This window comes from Ambystoma mexicanum, chromosome 3q (assembly GCF_040938575.1).
Source record: "Ambystoma mexicanum isolate Mex_15411 chromosome 3q, UKY_AmexF1_1, whole genome shotgun sequence".
NCBI classification, from domain to species: domain Eukaryota; kingdom Metazoa; phylum Chordata; class Amphibia; order Caudata; family Ambystomatidae; genus Ambystoma; species Ambystoma mexicanum.
In genome coordinates this window covers 654,531,264-654,551,117 of record NC_090926.1, presented here as the reverse complement: position 1 = coordinate 654,551,117, position 19,854 = coordinate 654,531,264, and the positions used below count along the sequence as shown (strand labels likewise).

Genomic DNA, 19,854 nt, shown 5'->3' with positions numbered 1-19,854 from the left:
ACAGAGCAAAATGACACACATGCCAAAGCAATAGTATTGGTTTGAGAGAACTAATGTGGGTCGTCTAATCTTATTACATGAGCAGCAACCTTGAGCCAAGTCCTGCACCGTTCACATGATTATGATATATGATATGTTATTTATAACGCGCTTAATACCCAGAGGTTTCTATAAGCAGCCACAGTGTTCTACTGAAATAAATGCTCACCCATGCTTTCGCTCAGCACATACAACACAGATGTTCCATGTCTTGCACAATCGCATTAACCTTCCACCACTCTGTGATAAGAGTCAGAGTGATATGATATTTTATTTGCATCACACTTATACACACGTGTTTCAAAGAGCGACGAGGAAAGGGAGGACAAAACAACGACCTTACTAGGCCAAGTGACATTGAGAACGCGCAAGGGAGAATACATCAAGGATCAATGCTCTAGAATCACAGAACAGTTAGATGGGCCAGCCGGCCTCTCAGGCACTCGGTCTTCATGTCTTCATGATCCCCCCAAAGGATATTGTCTGCAACGGGAATGACGCCAATGCAGCCTTTCATGGCAATGGTGGCAGAACAGAACAGAACTGCTAAGGCAGTAACAATCAAGAAGTTTCCTGGTAACAATGGTGGAACAGTCTACTATGAGAGTGATGTCTGGATGACTTAAGGCAGAAGAGTTGATGGCAAGGTCTAATATGGCTTTGTGATATTCGCTGAACAGTCTACAGTGGTGAGGACCTCACAACTGTCCAACATGGCATCATGGCTGAACAGTCACAACAGGAATTATGACAACATTTTGTACCATGACTAAAATTCCAAAACTCAGCTGCAAGGCTTAAATATGAGTTAGCAACGTGGGACTAAGATAGTTTACATGCCATGATAATACTGATAATGATGGCATCTCAGTGTCGAGCACAGTAAACACCTACGTGTGGAGAAAGTGTACGTTTCTGATCCTGCTCTTGCCACAAAGTTCTCCAATGCTTTGATGATCACCGTCCCAGGAATAAATGGTCCCATAACAACAGAGGGAGCACAAATGTGCCACACCTACAAAACATTGACCGAACTGGAGGAATATTTTGGGTGGACGAATGGAAAAGAATCAGGGTTTAGTTACCATCTTCCTTACCACAAGGATTGCCTTGCACTATACCGTCCCTTTGCCCTTCCTCTAGCGATGTGTTAAGGCCAGAGGATGCTACAAGTAATTGCTGTGATGACTCGTGTTTGGATAGGACCATTTTCCATATACCCACTTGGCCTCATTACAACCCAGGCGTTAAGGGTTTAACGGCGCCATCGGCGCTGTTAACCCTTAACGCCTGATTACCATTTTAACGCCTGCTTTGCAAGGTGCTAACCCGCCTTGGTGCTAATTACGGCACCGTAATTTACGGTGCCGTAATTAGCGCCTTCCCCACTCCCATTATGCCCTATGGGGCAAAAATGGGAATGGGGAAGGGTGAATGGGGAATGGGGATTTACCGCCCCACTCACCTTGGAATGGGGCGGTAAATCCGCCATCCACCATGGTGTAAACAGAGTTTACACCATGATGGTAAAGTAGGGAACTTACCGCCTGGGTTGTAATGAGGCCCACTGACTGAAGGAACGACCTAGTAGCTTAGAGAGCATCAGTGCCGTAGCATTGAACAGGGCAGGCTAGACCGTGGCAGCAGCTGGAGCAGTAGGTCTGTCCGGGGGGAGAGAACTGATGGCTGCTGCCACTGAAACATCCGATGCTAAATGTAATGGATTGTGAACCGTGCTCGACCCTTTAGTAGAAGATGAAGAAATATTAATGGTAGACCCCTGGATGCTCGTTGTCTCAACTCTTACAGTACGATTTGAAGTATTGACCAATATCTCGGTTTGCTGACCCACTGTTGCATTTGATGTTGACGTTTTGCCCAATGAAGTGGTAGTAATACTAGTGACGGTTGACGACACCAGAGGTGGTGTTGAGGCTGCCAGCAACTTCGCAGGTCCTTCCTCTGGCCCAACAATGGTGATGGAGCTCTCCTTCTTTGGAAGCCAAAAAGCAGAATACAGAGGCTCGGCAAATTCGCTTTCAAACTTGTGTAATAGAGTCATGGTGTCAGAAACCCCATAAAAAGATAGGGTCCCCCTTTGGTAGTTTAGGTAAACCCCAATTCTGCAGAACTTTTCAGCTTTCAGAGGGGTTTCCACGTCACCATGCCAAGCAGAAAATTCTTTGCCGTTCCATTTCAAGCACCAGGAGAAGTCGTTTCCGGTGATCGTGCTGTTGGACTCGGTCCCCTTCCGGTCAATGCATTTGTAGGTCATGCCAGCGTGGATGTTCTCCCCTTTTAGCTCGACCTCAAAATAATGACGTCCCATGTACATGCTCTCGGCACACAGCACTTGACGCCAATGTTCAAAGCGGTCTGGATGATCCGGGTAGGGGTGCTGCCAGGGGCTTGTGTTGGTCACCTTTCGGTTGTCATCCAGAAGCCGGAGATAGCAGTGAGCAGTGTCTGGATCCAAGGTCAGCGGGGATGAATCTAAGGTAGTGGAAGAAATAAGGACACTGTAAGAACAAAAGGTCAATTTCAATGAAACTAAACACACAAAACAATTCAAATGTAAACATCACTGTCTTCAACAGTGCTTTAGTCTACTATATGATCATTAGACCCGCACATTCACTGTACGATAAACTACACTCGAAGCACTTTTCTAAAATGTTTTAAAATGCGTGCATTACACTTGCACTAAGTGTGAAAGGGAGCCCTCCATGCAATTACTGTCACTTGCCCCACGATTTGCAGAAATAAATCGTACAATCAGGTAAAATCACCTGTCCTCCTATTTTGCACGTCACATTGCAAATTGTATACATGTTGCGTTCCATTTGTGCAAGACAGGCAGCGTTTATAGTGGATTCCTATGGAATACTGCACGCTTTTAGCTGGTCTAAAAAGAATATGGCGAGTGTGGGAACAAAACGGCAGCAACAAAACCAGATGCTGGTGGTAACGTAGAGCAGCAGAAGTACTCCAGAAGGAAAATGGCCTCTGCTATGCAGTCAGCTTTGTTCAGCTCCTTAACCACTTCAGTGCCGACGCCGAGTGTTCAGGACGAGTATGCTCGCCCTTTTATCATAGACACGCATAATAACACAGCAGTCAAAGGGTTTACGATGGTATATTTCGGGCAGCGGGAACAGGCGGACAGATCTCGTGTTCCTCTGCATTGACTGCACCTCGAGGAGGAAATGGGCTGTGCCTGGATAGAAACAGAAGAACTCTCCCCACCCAGAGAACAGAGGGCAGACGACAGAATGACTTTCCACGTGTTGTATGATTAAAAGAACACTGCAGGGGCATCCCTGGTGAACGGGCCGCTCCCTACGGCATTGCTCAATACTTAATGCCACGGGGAAACCTGAGAAAGAGAGCAGTGACCTACATACGGGTGGCAGGAGTCAGGCATTCAGCTCAGCTCTTGGCTCGCTTCGCCTGAGCGCCCACATCTCGGGTAATGCCATTCTCCTGAGAGGGGAGGATAAGCGTGCTTTGTGTTGAGAGGTGGGCGTGGGTTACGGGACGCTAGGAAATGTCACTGACTGGCCAGTGCATCTCAGCTGAGGGGTGGCTGCCAGGGTCCCACCGTCGGGGTCCCCTTTGCGTGTCTGCCCAGAGAAGATGCACCAAATGGCAGTGTCTTCCCAGACCCCAAGCTATACCTGACAACTAATAGTGGGTAGAAATAGCACAGGCCGTATTCACTCACATAGACTGAAACAGCATCCATCTTCAACTCCATTAACCCTGGTCTCAAATCTTGCCCTTACATGAATATTTGCACACATTGCCCGACATGTCAGGTGATAAGGTAGCTCAGCAGGACAATGCATTCGCTGCCGAGCTCCCTCAAACTTAAAGGATTTCTCAGCCTGTCATTGTTTTGAGATTGCTACTATGAATATACAATCTATTTGAAAACATTACAAAGTGCAACAACAGTCAATGCACACAGAATATTTCTGCAACATAAATTCAGCTCAGGCAATCAATATTGCATTCGGGAAACCACAATCTCAGATCAAAAATACAAATGTAGAATTACATATTTAGGTAAATGTGCGCAGTGACAAATCCAGCGAGGTTGTCACTACTTCTCCAGGGGAAATCTCCCCTCGTGTGGCCCGGGAAAGGCAGAAGCTGCCCGACTCTGGCCCTGGGGATGGCTATCTGTGGGAGGACCACATGGGGAAGATAACCCTCGGGGAGGCAACGTGGGCAGTCATTTACCTTTCCCCTATTCTTGCATGGCTTATTGTAGTGTGGGTAAAGAACCTCCACTGTTTACTGATCACCAACCTTATGTGCACCTGCATACTTTAATAACACAGACAAGGAAGAGGGGTGGGTCTTTCTTTGATGTGCCTGTCAAAGTGTTTCCTTAAGGGCATCATAAGTAATTCATCTTTTTGAGCTTAATTAGGGAAACTATTACAAATGCATTGCCCCCCTCTGTTACTTTCAAATGACACTCATTTGGATGGTTGGACTCACATTTCATTCAAAGTTGGAGTAAAAAGGTACCGTTTTATACCCTCATCCAGCACAACATTTACCGAATTCTATGCACTTTAACGAAAACTACAAGCTGAAGCCGCAATGCAAAGTTGGGGGCTCATATTGCAACTTAGACAGAGTGCAATCCTCACTCAAAATATTACAATCTTTGCAAGAATAGGCAAAACACAGAGGATTGCAATTTCAGCGGCTTCACGCATCCACCATCTGTGGAACCAGAACCGACTGGAGCCTGATGAGAGCCAAACGCAAGGCTGTGCCAAGCCAAGCATCTCCATTAACAAAGTACATTCAAGTAACACTGCACCCCAGGGACTGAAAAAAGAACTGCATGCAATCATCTACTTACACAAAGTCCTTTCGTTTATTCCATGCCTGCTAGGAATTACATGTTGATGCAAAACTAAAGATGCAATGCAAGCATATGTGGTCTGACACCTGCAACATTCTAAATGGCTTAAGCACTAGAGCAGTCTTTGCAGTCCTAGGAAAATCACCCTACTTAAAACTTGCCAATTTCTCTGTGACTTCTGAGCATTGGTTCTCTACTAACAATAGATGATGCGCTACACGGTTTTGTTGGGAAGCAGGGTTTGCCTGGGATGCTTTGCTTTACTGTTTCATGAGTCTGTCTGTGCATTTTCTTTAACTTTCCTCTGGGCTGTAGGCAGTGGCCATGGGGTGTCAATGTAAAACCCAGTTTGTGAATGAGGCGGTGGGGATCACACTGGTCTAGCTTGACTAGACAGGACGCTTTCCACCTGCCATAACGCCGTTAGTTTTTCTCTCAAACACCCTCCGTTCGCAACTGGTGGGTGCTGCCTTTTGCTCCCACATTTGCATGCTGAAAGACAGAGGATAGGTCCCATAGGATGTAAACCTGATAGAAGCTGTGCACAATATCCAGGTCCAGGACCCTGTGAAAGAATTCCTCTGTAGTTGAAATGTTCTTGCAATTTTGTATTAATGTGGCTAGTCTTCAAAGTACAGTTGCAGAACTCTGAATTCTCCTATGTGTAGAGTTCCATTCAGGGTGGTAGTTGCCATCACTCATTTTGCTTAACATGATGGTTTACATTTCTTAGGTTTGTTTATGTTGTGATTTGTGTACTTTTAATTCAAATATATGAAATTAGTTTAGCTCCTTATAATTGTACATTCACACACATCCATGTAAACTAGAGATGAGAAAGCACGTAGTCAGTGTATAGAGTGCAGAGTGGGATCAAATCACATTTTACAGAAAGTGAACGATTCTGGATAAATCATTTAATTGCCCTGTGCCTTTAAATGTGTGAGGGCAGGTACCTGTTAATGGTGCAGGAAGGGGACACATCAGATATGGGTGTGTGTTGTGGGGGACATGGAGGAGGATGACGCATTGTTTTCTTTTAGTTGCTGTAGGGGTTGAAGAGGCAGAATGGCAGGTATGGGTTTTATGTTCGAGGATGGGAGGCAGGCAGCAAAGGACACATCTTTTGTTTGCTCAACTTGCATTTGGCTCTTAGAGAGAAGCCATGAACATAGCTCGACTCCATAATAAATGATTTGGCTCCTGCACCCTAATCCCCATGCTGCTTGTTAAGATCACTAACACTCTCCTGCTGTCTCCTTCGAGCAGTCATCCTCCCACCAAGACCAGGGTCCTCTGTAACTGATGCAAGTCTGTATTCACTTACTTTCCTTAATCTCCAATCATAACAGTAGGCAGTAGGGCTACCAGAGGTACTCCGGCAATACCACCGGCTTTAAAAAAATATGTGTTTCTGCTCTGGGGAACAAGAGTCTAAGTGAGGCTTAAGAGGCAAATGCTGGTGTTCCGTCAATTAGAGCTCTAGAATAAAAGTTCTGGACCCCCTAAAAGGCCCACCACACTTCCTGTGGGTTTAACTAGGCTGTAAGGGAATGAGACGGCAGGGCAGACACACACTTTGAGGGAGTTTGGAGGGTTTTTAGACCAGGGTTTTGAAGAACTGTAGTGGTTTGTTGTTGGCCATTTTTCTAGTTTCTGGTCATTCAGGTGTTTTGACAATACATTGTTGTGCCCCATTTTTGTAATCATTGTTCAGTGTGTTAAGAGTGCGCTCTTAGTTTCCCCTAGCTTAATAAAATGTTGTCCACTCCTTTTGTGCCTTTTCCATTGTGTGTCCCCTTTGAAAAGTGTAAAGTAGCCGAAAAAAGTACCCTGCCCTTATTCATGCCCACCACCTCCCAAAAACTGTTCTCCTTTTCCCACTTTCCCCTTGAGTGTGCCTGGACTACTGTAGAAGGACCCTCAATTAGTAGCACATGGGAAGAGGCTCTAGTAGACAAGCCCACAGAGGCACAGTCTTTAGTGCAAGTCCCAAAAGACACAAGTCCACTGGAGGAGAAGGACGCATCTTCCTGTCAGAGGATGGGTGGCTAAAGCAAGCAGCCTGTAATGGAAGAACCTGTCCGTAGGGGGGAAATGAGAAGGAAGTGGTCTGCACCCTTCAAGGGCAGGGTGCTTCTGTAAAAAAGGTGGGGGCTCATCAGGAGGAGGATCATGGGAGGAACAGACTGGAGGTGCCTGGCAGTTGGTAGACCTACCCATGGGGAAAAAGGAGGAGCAATTGGAGCAGGGGACTGAGAAGAAGGAAGAGAAGACATTTCCTGCACCTGCCATGGCAGATGGCAGGTCCAGGCACAGGAGAAGCCCCAGGGATTGGAAACCTATACACCCCTGCGCAGATCAAATGGTCCAGGGTGCAGGACCATTTTGTCCCGCCTCTAGGTTGAGATAGTCTGTAATAGGAGCCCATGGTCTTCAGTTCGGTGGAGGGCCGTGGGAAGAGGGCCAAGGAGGGGCAGAAGGGAAGGGGCAAGGGCCATGAGGAACTACTTTCACTTGCATCACAGCAAGGTTACCTTGCAAACAAGCCCTCTTCCTCGGTGGATCCCCATAGCAACTCGGCTGCTGCTAACACAAACGACAGTGCTGGTGAGGTGGTAAAGGGTCCAAGCACTTCCCACAGCCAGGTTGAACCACCAAGGGATCATTGGATATCCAGTGCCAAAACCCCATGCAGCAGTACAGCTTACCCAATCTACAAAGTGGTACGAGAAAACTTGGCCAGCAACAAATGCCTGTTGCAGGCACCGCCACAACAAGAAACATGGGGTGGTGCACCACTAGCAATTCCAATATTCGAGGTGAACTAGATCACGAGACATGGATGCACATACCTTCCACTGTTCTACTCTTCTGTGTATTGTTCTTCTCTTACACTTGGGATTTAGGATCTAGACACCTGGCCTTCTACTCCTAAGGTAGTGGACAGAACGTAATTTACAACCTCACAATGTCTGTGGATGCTAATCCTTAGGGTGCAATAACAGTGTATTTACTTGCACTGGTGCATGTACAACAGAGTGGCTTGTGACAAGCGTGTGAATGTGAGTTGGGCAGTGCCATCAACTGACCTTTTCAGTGTACACAGTAACTGCTGCTGAAAAAATGAAAAAATGAAAAGACGACCAGCAGCAAGTTTCCCCCTGTCCTTGGCTCATTTGGTGCTGACATAATGTTGCAGATTTGTTATACATGGACTGGAGTATCACAGACCTCTCAAAGCTCTGCTACTTCCTACCAAAGAGGCGAGCAAGTCGCTCCCACAAGCAAACATAAGGTCGTTTCCATTCCTTCTCCCAGGTGTCAACCTACAGCGTGTGTCTTGTCCACTCACTTCAAGAGGTGGACGCAAACTGGTAGGTTTGGACCCGCATTCATGAATCTCTGGTTAGGACAACTGTTATTCACCCACTTCAAATCAGTGAATGTGTAACACAGTGCTGCTCACACACAACTCCAAATGTTACTCTCTGGCTGAATCGCTGTCACACGCTACCTCTCACTACCCTTCTTCCTACTTAACTGCTCTAAATCCACTCGAGTGTATTTACCCTTCCCTAAATTTACCAAGTGAGCAGACCTTGCCATACTGAAAATTGTTCTGCCTAATACTATTAAAAAAAACTCTAAAAAGTGGCTGGATGTTTAAACAGAGTAAACCACTTTTCTATTGCCGTCTATCGAATTTATCTGGTCCACATTTCTCCTTCTGTAACTTTGTGCTATTTAGACATTTATTGACACCGCCCAAACCCATAAGTATCACAGCGCTGGTAACCTAGGAGCACAGGCAGAATATGGTACATAAGCATGACAATAAATGTTGCAGAGACACAGGTGGGGACCAGGGGGTGCCCCAAAATCAGGTTAGTTGTATTTGTCAGTCAGGTTTTTAGCACTTTTCTCAAGACGAGGTATGAATCCTGCTCTTAGATGTGTAGAGGTAGGGCATTTCACAGAGTGAAGTCAATGACCGTGAAGCTCGTGCCACCAGCTTTTTTTTGTTGTTGATAATCTCGGGTTGCATAGTGACAAGGTGGATGCAAAGCGTAGGCAGAGGAGTTTGGTTCTTTTGGAGATGCATTGGGTGAGGAATGCGGGTGCAGTGTTGTGGATGCATCTGTGTATTAGGGAGAGAATATTAAAATCAATGCATGCTTTGATGGGCAACCGGTGGGCATTGCGGCTGGCATGAGAAATGTGGTTTGAAAATTTGAGGCCCCAACAGCACGGAGGGCATTATTTTGGATCAGCTGAAGTTTGGTCAGATTTTTAGAGGAGGTGCCTGCAAGGATGGCGTTGCAGTAGTCTAGTTTGCTACCTATAATGGCTCTGGCAAGTGTGAGGTAGTTATCAGTGTATAGGAATTTTCTGCTGAGGTTGATAAGTCTAGTGGTGTATTCTGCCGTGGAGGTTAGGGCTTTTTACATGTTTGTACATAGATAATTCTGCATCTAGGTGAACACCCTGTTTTTTCACATGGTTTGAGATGCTGATAGTGTTTGCATCAATGCAGAAGGATGCATAAGCAGGGTCTAGATGTTTGAGATGGTACAGGTAGCCTACTATGAGGAGCTTGGATTTGTCATCATTCAGGCAGAGATGGTGGTCCACAAATCCAGGCCTGAATGATGCTGTAGACTTGAATGATGTAAGCAGAGTCAGTGGCGAGGTTACCAGTTAGTGTTAGCAAGTTTTGGTGTCATCAGCGAAGTTGGTGTAGAGGATCCCAAGGTTGTCGAGGTGGTTGAACGGGGGTTTAGTGTACATGTTGTACAGAGTATGTGAAATGCAAGAGCCCTGAGAGACACCGTAGGGTACAGGTATGGGGTCTGCCGAGCCTACAAAGACCCTTGATGATCGCTCGCTGAGAAAGACTTTGATCCAGCTGGTGGCTTCTCTGGAGAAATAACATTTGGTGGAGAAGTGTTGCCAGATAATGTTGTGATCAACAAGATCGAAGGCTGCAGAGAGGTCGAGGAGAAGTTGGATGGCTAGTTTGCCAGCATCGCAGATGCCATCAAGATGGATTTTGATGTCGAGGAGGGCAGCCTATGTGCTGTGGATGGCTGGGGTCTGACACCTGATTGGCGTGTGCCCAGTAGGTTGTTGGATTCTAGGTAGGCTTGGCGTTCGATGTATGCAGTGAGGTCCAGGATTTTGAGTAGGTAGGGACGGGGGTAATGGGACGGTAGTTGGTGGGGAGGGTGGGATCGAGGGTGGGTTTTTTGATGAGGGGGGTGATCCAAGCTTTCCTGATAGATGCTGGGACAGAACTGTTTGAAAGGAGGCATTGATGAAATTGGAGACGACGGCACACATTTTAATGATATGGGTGGGGCAAATGTGTCATGATCCCTGCCCCTCATGTCTCCAGCCCTCCAAAAAGCCAGGCTAGAATCACGCCACGTTCATCTACATGGCCCTTAAGGGCCCCTCCATCCCTCCAAAGACCCACTTGGAGTCAGACTTGGCGCTTGTGGCACCGGACACACACACCACCGTAGGATGGTAGTGTGCATTGGAATTGTAGTGCATAGGAGGGACAAGATGGATGCCCCTACTTGTTTCGGTTCCTAGAACTGCATATGCAGTCTAGATTTTTGGGTGTGGTTCAGCCCAGAGACACCTGGGAGACCCAGAGACTATTTAAGCCACGCCCAGGCCGAGAAGCACGCTTTGTGTTTCTCTGCACCTGCAGCGTGACACTCACCATGTTCAGCTTGGTCTCCAGCAGGCCTGCATCTTTCATCTGCGCTCAGCACCTGCAAGAACAAGAACACCATTAGGAATTGCCTTACCTTGCGGAGCATTCGCCCATCTTCCGTAGCTCCTTCAGTTCTGCAGGCTCCTTCGGTGGTGTCATTTTATTCCCGGCACGCCGCTTCCAAAGAAATAGGGAAAAGGACAGAAAGAAGACATCAGTAAGCATTCTGCAAACCTTTGCTTACTTTAAGACTGTACTAGATTCAAACGCTTACCTGAATCCAAGCCGTTCTGGGGAAACTTCATCTCCGGAGTGTCTCATCCATCTGCAAGTGGGAAAATAAACACCGGGTTAGCGTGGGAAGGCATTCAGAAGAGCCACAAATTGCACTACTCACCGCGTTTCTTCTTCTTAACTGAAGCCCACGCTAGAAACATCGCGGCACCTAAAGACACAGAAAGAACGAAATCTGTTCAATACAAATATGAAGAGGTCACATCGCGCATCGCGCCCTCACTAACCTTCAGAGTTACTCACCTCAAGCAGCATGCCGTCATTCCCGGACGCCGGCCATCACCTGGGGAAGGAAAAGGAACAAGAGTTAGAGAACTGTTCATAGAGACTCTTAATACTTACCCATCAGACTCTTGCCAGTGAAGTAACTAGGCAGCAATGAGCCCACATCAATCAACGCACCCCTGCACAGAAAGCAGGACGGAGAGCACACCATACAAGAAAACAAGGTGAGGTGTGGACCAAGGGGTAAGGGTTGGACCACGGGGAAAAAGGCGTTCGAGCACGCAGAGACAATAGTGTGTTAAATCCTACCAATCCTGTGTTACAGGCCCAGTCTTCGGTCGAGTAGACTCCAGGAAGGGTTTGAGGTCGTAGAGGTCAGAACAGGCTGAGTGACGTCCCCGTGGATACCAGGTGAGCGTTACAAGATGTCATCCTTGCAGTTGGATGGTTTAAGGTGTTGGATGATGTCGAGGCCATCTGAGGGGGAGACAGGGGAGAACTGGAAAGCGGGAAGGACAGGAGGGTGGAGGTTCTTGAGGGGTGGAAAGAGGGGTGTCTTGGGTAGTGAGCAGTGATTTCTTGAGAATAGTTTTGTCCCATAGTTGGGTGGTTTTGTTAGATAGAGATGCTTGAACAGTAGTGCACCAGGCTTTATCATTCGGAAAGTTGGTGGTAGGGGGTGCTGGGGCTTCAAGTTCTTTGATGATTTTAAAGAGCTCTTTAGCGTTTGAGCTGGCTTCACTAATTGTAGAGTTGTAAATAGATTATTTGGTAGAGATGATGGCCGCTTTGTATGTTTTAGCTGCAGTGTGAAAGGCTTCTTTGTTGTCGGTGGAGGCAGGTTTTCTCCAAAGGTGTTCTAAGGCTCACTTGTGTTTGCGTAAGGACATCAGTTCATTGGAGAACCAGTTGTGGATGTGAGGTTTTTTTGGATGGTGGTCTTGAGAGGTGCATGAGAGTCTAGTGTGTGGAATATCAGGGCATTGTAGGCGGTGAGAATGGAGTCATGTCATTTTGTGCAGGCAAGGTGACGAGGAAGGATGAGATGGTAGGTTCGAGCAACTCAACAGTGAGTTTACTTGTGTGTCTGGCAGTTATGGGGATGCGTGTGGGGTTGTTGCCAGCATTAGGATATTCCAACGGTAGGGAGAAAAGGATCAAGGAGCGGTCGGTCCAAGGGATGGGGTGGATGACTGTGACAGATGGGCAGGTTAAGGTGTGTGACCTAGCCCAGAGTCTGGCCCTTGATGTGGGTGGGGGAATTAATTGCTTGGGTAAAGTTCATCTCTTGCAAAGAGGTGGCAAGGGCAGTGGCTTTGGCATCAGTCAGATCATGGAGACCGAGGTTGAAGTCTCTGAGGAGTAGTAATTTGGGTTTAGGTTTGATGAGTGGTGTGAGGAGGAGGGTGATGTCTGCGTCTGTACCTGGGAGGTGGCATGGCCAGGTTGACGATAGAGGAGGAAGCGGATGATGTTGGTTTGTGGATGAGGTTCTAGTTTGGCGAGTAGGAGTTTGTAGCCTGGCCATGTCTCAAGGGGGGTGGAGGGGGGGAGATCTGATGAAAATGGAGGATTTTGCAATGATGATGACTCCACCGCCAGGTTCGGTAGTCTCAGCAAGGAATAAGGGGGGGGGGGGGCGGGTGGCTAGCGTGAGCGAGCGTTCTGCAGCTTTGTGTAGCCATGACTCTGTAATGGCTAGTAAGTCAAGGTCATGCTCCAGAAATATTTTGAAGATATCTTGTGTGTGTGTGCAAAAGGAGCATGTATTGATGAGGGAGCAGGAGAGTTTGACTTGTTGTGGAGGGGGGGCTGTGGCTTTGTGTGTGACGATTCATGAGGAGTGGTTGGGAGTGAGTGTTGTGTGAGAGGCGATGGTGGGGGACTTTGCGAGCACCTAGGCGTTCATGCCTGTCGGGACCATAACAGGGTGTGTTAGTGATGATGGTAGTGCGTGAGTGTAGATGCTTCAGTCTAGGAAGTCCTAGGCAGGGTAACGTACTGTGGGTGGTGGTAGGACATGGGCCATAGAGCTTGGCAGATGTGGAGAAAGTGGACAAAGGATAACATAGGATGGTGTGGAGGCTTGTTGGGCATGAAACTGTGATATTTGGATCATGTATTGAAGTATTGTGGCTTGTGGGCAATGGGAGCAGCAAAGGGCATAGAGGTGGGAGGGAGGTGGTAGGTATGGGCATGGGGGTGATGGTGTAGGTGGATGGGGTGATTGTGTGTAGCCAGGGTGCAGCAGAGCTGTGCGTGGGAGGTAAGGGAGATTTATTTGCTGGTGAAATGGCTGGACATGGTGGATCCTATGAGGTAGATGAGGGGTGTATTTCTTCTGAGTGTGTCTGGTGCTGTGGCATGAGCTGGGTGCGATTGAGGAATAGACGTGGCTGATTGATGAGCCGGTAGGTAGCTGACTGCTGGGCTCAGTATTTGAAGGCGGTACATGGTGGAGCACTGGGGCAGGCACTGGTTTGCAGCATGGCTAGTTTACCCTGTGAGTGTAGATGGCGGAATGGGCAGTAGGAGGAGCCATGGTGGACTGTCCGCTCCTTTAGAGGGGAGATTCGGAGCCGTGTTAGAAAAGTGGCGTTAATATTGGAGTGGCTGGCTTCAGTCCGCCGTTTGCGAATTCTGTGTGAAGTGGGCAGGGGAGTCCAATGCTCATGCACGCTCGTTGGCTCCTATAGGGGTTGTGGTTCCTTGAGTGTGATGTGCGTGCAGCGGAGGCTGCTTGAGGACGTAGTGCATGATCTTACTAGAGTCCCCAAGCACCACAGCAATATGTTTAAGAGGATACTGAAGTGATTTTGACTAGAACATGTACAGTATAGAAGCTTCCTTACCCTTTCAGTGATCTCTTGGAATTATTCTCCTGCTGGGAACAAGGACACTCTTTATAGCTACCTTGCCTAATAGTTCAGATTTGCAGGTGGACCCTGACTGCCTGACAAAGTCAGAAAACTCAGCTGTCCAAATGCCATCATTGTGCATTCTGCCAACAAGGGGCTTGGGCAGAAATCTCCAGTTGAGCAATTTTGGAGAACTATAAAGTTTTTATTTTTAAGAATGCTAAACCAGTAAAATAAGTGAAACCTTCACAAGATTTAGGTTATGAACTGTGGCCTTTACCACCATAGTGCTCTTAAGGCTCTGGGGTTTATCCAGATAAGCCTTCCAGCAGCTGGCTCCCCCACACATCCACATTGGCTGGCTGTTGGGGGGCAGGTGCCAGGGGTGCAGTCCATGTGGGCGTGTCCCCCATCACTGGCAATATGTGCAGTGCTTGTGATAGCACTGGTAGGTATGGTGCAGCTGGAACCTTGTGTCACTTGCTGTCTACTTTACCTGCCCTTCCAGTCGCTGGTCGGTATTGGGGTAGAGGCCTGGCCATGTGAGGCTGATGTCCCTTCCACATCTTCCTCCCGAGTTGGCTACAACCCTGTTGGGTGAACAATGACATGCTGCTGGTCAACAGGCCTACTGGTCGGTAGACTAGCTAGTCTAACATGCTACATGGTGGCGGGACATCCCACACATGTGGATTGCAGTGCAAGGTTATTTAAAGGCCATTGCATAGGACTACAGCAAGGTGGGTGTGGCTGCCGACTGTGTACACTCCATTGACAGGTGCAATATTTCCCTTGTGCTGCCAAGGTGGCCATTCCATGGGGTGGGCTGGGGGGTCCACTATGGCACTTGGCCTATCTCACCACACATGGGTGCTGCACAGAGACAGTTCAACCAAAGAGAATTCCATAGAAAGCCACCCTGCTTTTACACACATAGATCGTCAGTGTCCAACGTTTATGTACTATTGCACGGTAACATATTATTTACGAAATGTTGTATCAGGTCAAATTGATTAAACACATTTTAATTCATATACACATGACATTAAGCTAAAATTGTAACAAACAGAAACACATACAAAAAATGATTGTATCTTAAACATGTGTTTAATCAATTTGACCTGGTACATCACTACTTAAATAGTATGTTACAGTGTAATAATACATGAACGGTGGACACTGACGATCTGTGTGTGTAAAAGCAGGGTAGCTTTCAGTGAAATTCTCTTTGGTTGACCTGACTATTTCCTAATCTACAAAACCCCCGAATAAAAAAGAGGAACGTGTTTGCTCACTCTAATTTACCCGCTGCACAGGAACAGCCATAGCTGTAATGCTGCCCGGGGCAAGGACAAATTGATTTTGTGCCCCCCTTCCTGAGCACTCCATGGGTCAGGGGGAGGGGAGTGACTGTGCGCCTAGCATTGATGCTCCATTTCAGTGTTTGACTCCTCATTCGCATGCAGGAGTGGGGAGTACAGCACTTCAGAAAGTGCTGTTTCTACACCAGCATGGGGCAACTGCCGCATGGTGGTCTGCCATCAGCACCCCATTGTAATGACATATGCCCTGCTCCTGTGCTGCAATACCCAGCACCAGCATGAGAGCGAGACACATTTCCTTTCAATAGGGCACATTCACCCGCTATGCACACTTGTGGGAGACCTTGAATGATTCCCCCGAGCTGCCATGGCAGGGGGAAATATAGTGGGATAATGTTGTGTCCTGACCCTTAAGCCATCCCCGGTGGTGCACATTGTTGCATGTACACCCATGCACATTCATACTGCTGTGCATGGTTACGTGGACAGTTGCTCACCAACCCCTGCATGCAGCAACATCATTGTACCTGGCAGCGCACAGGGAATATTGATTTACTGTGTCCCCCATCCCTCCCCCCCCCATTAGTACATTGTCAGGGGAAGGGGAGTTCAGACTCACCAGATTGGTCTGGAATGCTGGGTCCGGCCTCCCCTCCACCAACTCCCTTGATTCCCTCCATGTCAAGGATGGAGCTGGCCTTCTCCTCCCAATGGGTCAGGACAAAGGACTCAGTGGTGTCGCCCCCAGTTGGCAAAGACTCATGGTGGTGTTGTGACAGGAGGCTGTGCACCCGGACCTTGAGGTTGTTCCAACTCATTCTACAGTCCTCCCCATCCAGGGTGACTGTGCACACAGCTAATGCTTTGTGGAAGATGGACGCCCAGATGGCCGATGTGACGTCGCCCAATGGTATCCTGTGGCGGCTGCCACACTCTTCATCCGCATGTGTCACCACCTCATCAGTGATGACCTCTAGCTCCCGCTCACTGAACTTAAGCTTTCGGAGCTGGTGTTCGGGCACCTTGACCTTTGCTCTGTCCTGGGACAAGGTTCCTGTGTGCTGGTGCTGTGGATAGCTACAGGAACTGGTGGATTGAGATTGGATTGAGTTTTCAAAATGGCCAACGTGCTTCCCGTTCTGGTGATGATGCCATTTCAGCCGGCTGTAATTCCGCTGGCGAGTTAGCGCTGACTGGCGGCAGTAACAGTAATTCTGCTAAATGCCAACAGATTTACCACCCAGGGAGCCCTGTTTTGATGGCAATTCTGCTGGATGGAATTGCCACTTCTGTAGATGGTGTGTGCACGCTCCTGACAGGTTGTAATGCAGCAGTAATTCTGCCAGACACCACAGTGGTAACAGTAATTCAGTTGGGCGGAATTACAGACGTTTTACCACCCAACCTATAATGACCCCCATTATGTGGTACTTGCAAGATCTACGATTGCATATATATGCCAAGATGAGAATATAAAAGAACAGTAATAATGTGCCCTAATGTCAAAACCTTCCATTCAGTTGTCATTTGAGATTTTCTCATGCAGTCTTGTATTTTTCTGTTTTGCATTAAGCCCAGCTCTTTCCTGTTTCATAGTACAGACAAGCAGAACATTGCTCCCTTGTGTCTTCAGAGAGGACTTGCCAGCGTCCTGTCTCCTGACAACCTCACAGCCCTGGATAAAACCTTCACTCACATGTCAAAGGCAGCACAACGGGTGATATGTGGGTCTGGTGGTCCTCTTGTCATTATGCAGGCTTCCAGCCACTGTTAACTCCCATAAATACGTGCAACTCTACTGCCTGTGATTCTTCAGCCGTGGCTCTGAGGCCACAAACAGGAGTTTGGTTTTATCCCTATTAAGTGCTAGAGAATTTGACACCATCCATGTCTGAATTGCATCATAGACAGTGTTGATGGCATGGAGTCCTGTGTGTGGTTAGTTACCTGTCAGCTCGAGGAAGACCTGGGTGTCATTGGCATAGTTGTTACAATGTATACACAGGTGGTCCAGAAGACTGAGCAGGAGCATGATGTAAATGTTAAATAAAGTAGGGCAATACAGGAACCCAGTGGGACTCTGCAAGTCAAGGCAATCGGGGTGGAGCAGGCATCATCTATTGCCACTCAGTTGGTGCAGGGTCCCAGGAGGATGTAATCCATTGAGCCGCCAGGCCGGAGCAGCAAGCCTGGTTCTTTAATCTGGCCACACAAGAGGGGGTGGTCGCGAAGTGAGCAGGAATGATCGGGAGCTGGGTTTCACTATTTTATTCTGTTTACCATTCCTCTGCTTTTTACGGCCATATTCACCATTCTATTTAGAGGATTTGCCCATTCCTGTCCCTGTGCAAGTGTAAAGTTGTAATAGGAGCCTTAGTTACCACTCACTTAGACTACTGCAAGGCCCCGGCTGCAACACCTTGTCAAATTTTGCACTGCGCTTCCAACTACCCTCTTCCCTGCCGAGACCACAGTTCCACTACTTTTTTCAGTACACTTCTACCACTGGGTCAGGCAGTATTCTAGAAACAGCTGCCCAATGTAAAAGGGGCAGTCAAGGACTGCCACCACTCCCTCATTTGGGCTTCGTGCCACAGTGCTATGGCTGGAAAGGTAATGCAAGGCAACAAGAGATACACCTAGTATTCTCCTAGGTGGACAGACGTTTCAAGCCACTGCTAAACACAGCAGGGCAGGAAGAGCATGATGTGGCAGGAACCAACAGTACTGCTCGTTATCACCCTCATGTTCATTCAGATTCTTTGAGATTCAGTCTCTAACACAAGACAAGGTCACAGTTAATCACTGGATTCATTACGTGACAGGGTGGGCCAGCATGTCACGCATGTGATTAGGCCATCAATGATAATGCAACAGGGTGCCAATCATCCGGGACTGTGCCCGAGACATGTTGCAATACAAAATTGTGATGCAGCATTGCATATCGCGCAAAATGAACAGCAATCTCGACTTGACAGATTCATATCATCTATGATTGAAAAGGACACACCATGAATGGAAATGCTACTCACAGGCATCCACCCTCTCCAGTCCAAAACGTCAACATCAGGAAGAAATGTGAGATATGAATAAAGACAATACGGAGCTAAATCCACATGTCCTCCCTGTGGTGGAAGAAGACAGCATGGACGTGGACCCAACTTGGGAACACTCTGCCATAGCTGGTAATGCAGAAACTGCACAAATGTATTTTACGAAGGGGTGCAGAGCTAATTGACATATCTGGAGATCTAAGAAGAGGAGATCCACATGCGCAGATTGCATCGCCAGACAGAACAGGAAATGACGAACAGCAGTTTCCTCCAGTGCAAGATTCATCAAGCCTTGCAGGATGGACAGACTAAGCTACACAAATGTAAAGTCTCTATCAACAAACTTGGAGCCGTCGCAGCCACCCGGAGGCATCCACCAACATTCTTCTAAAAACCAAGTTTCAAAGCCTTGCTTCAACCCCAAATCTACAATCCAAGGATTGAATGTTTGCTACAGCTAGGCTGCTGATGGCAGAGGGAATTTCTGACAGTTTATGAAGTAGCCGCCAGGGGGGGAAGAGGCTCGAGATCAAAATCATTTCACATTCCATTTACAAGCCTCAACCGGAAGATCGCTTGAAGGAATTCAAGCCATCTTTTGAAGGCATCAAATTTCTCAAATGCAAGGAAATCAACATCATATTGATCACTCAGTATATCTCAGGAGACGTTGACACAGAAGAGTCCTCTTTTGCATGCTCCAGAAAGTGCAATATATATTATAGAAACATGCCAGCATAATTCAAAACAGTGACAGAACCTATTCCATGGTTTTCCATGATTAAGAAAATGCGAAAAAAATCCTAATAGCTGGGGCAAGCGGACATCCCTCGATGAGGCTTGCAAACAAAACCATGACATGCTGCATCAAATTACATCAACAAATGATCACAGCAGGGGTTTGCAACCTACGGCTCTCCAGATGTTTTGGACTACTGCTCCCATGATAGCTCACCACTGATTGTGCTGAAAAGGATTGGTGGGAGTTGCAATCGAAAACATCTGGCGAGCCAAAGGTTGCAGGTTCCTGGATTTCAAGATGGCTGATTTTAGAGGTGGCAAGTTCTTTTACAAAGTGGGACACCTCCAGATCAAGCTGGACAGATGTTAACACCATCACTATGCCTTCATCTCACATATGGCTGCAAAGAAATAGGCAACTGAGCTTTGGTGCCTACTAAACAGCTGGAGAGTTCCAAAATCACATCGGGCATATAATATACATCCCAGTGATCCTGCACTTCTTAAATAATGATGAAACCACCAGTAATCTGTATGTATGTTTATTTATTTATTGTGTATAGTAAGTGTTTCATGACTTCCAATGAATTCTAGGGTTGCAAAATACTAATTTGCACTGTGTTTGGTGTACAGCCAATCAGGTGTGTGAAAACGTGGACTGTATTCACTAGTACAAGCCAGTGTGCTCTCGGGCTCTGCTTGATGGACT

General features: G+C 47.4%; 1 protein-coding gene across 1 annotated transcript in view; it reads right to left on the bottom strand.

The window, feature by feature from the left end:
• Positions 1-285: 285 nt before the first annotated feature.
• TRIM16 (tripartite motif containing 16) overlaps positions 286-19,854 on the bottom strand; it is a 225,244-nt gene continuing 205,675 nt past the window's right edge. The window contains exon 6 of the mRNA XM_069654546.1: positions 286-2,532. Within this exon, the coding sequence (XP_069510647.1) occupies positions 1,670-2,532 (863 nt within the window). The 3' untranslated portion in view covers positions 286-1,669. The remainder of the gene's footprint in view (positions 2,533-19,854) is intronic.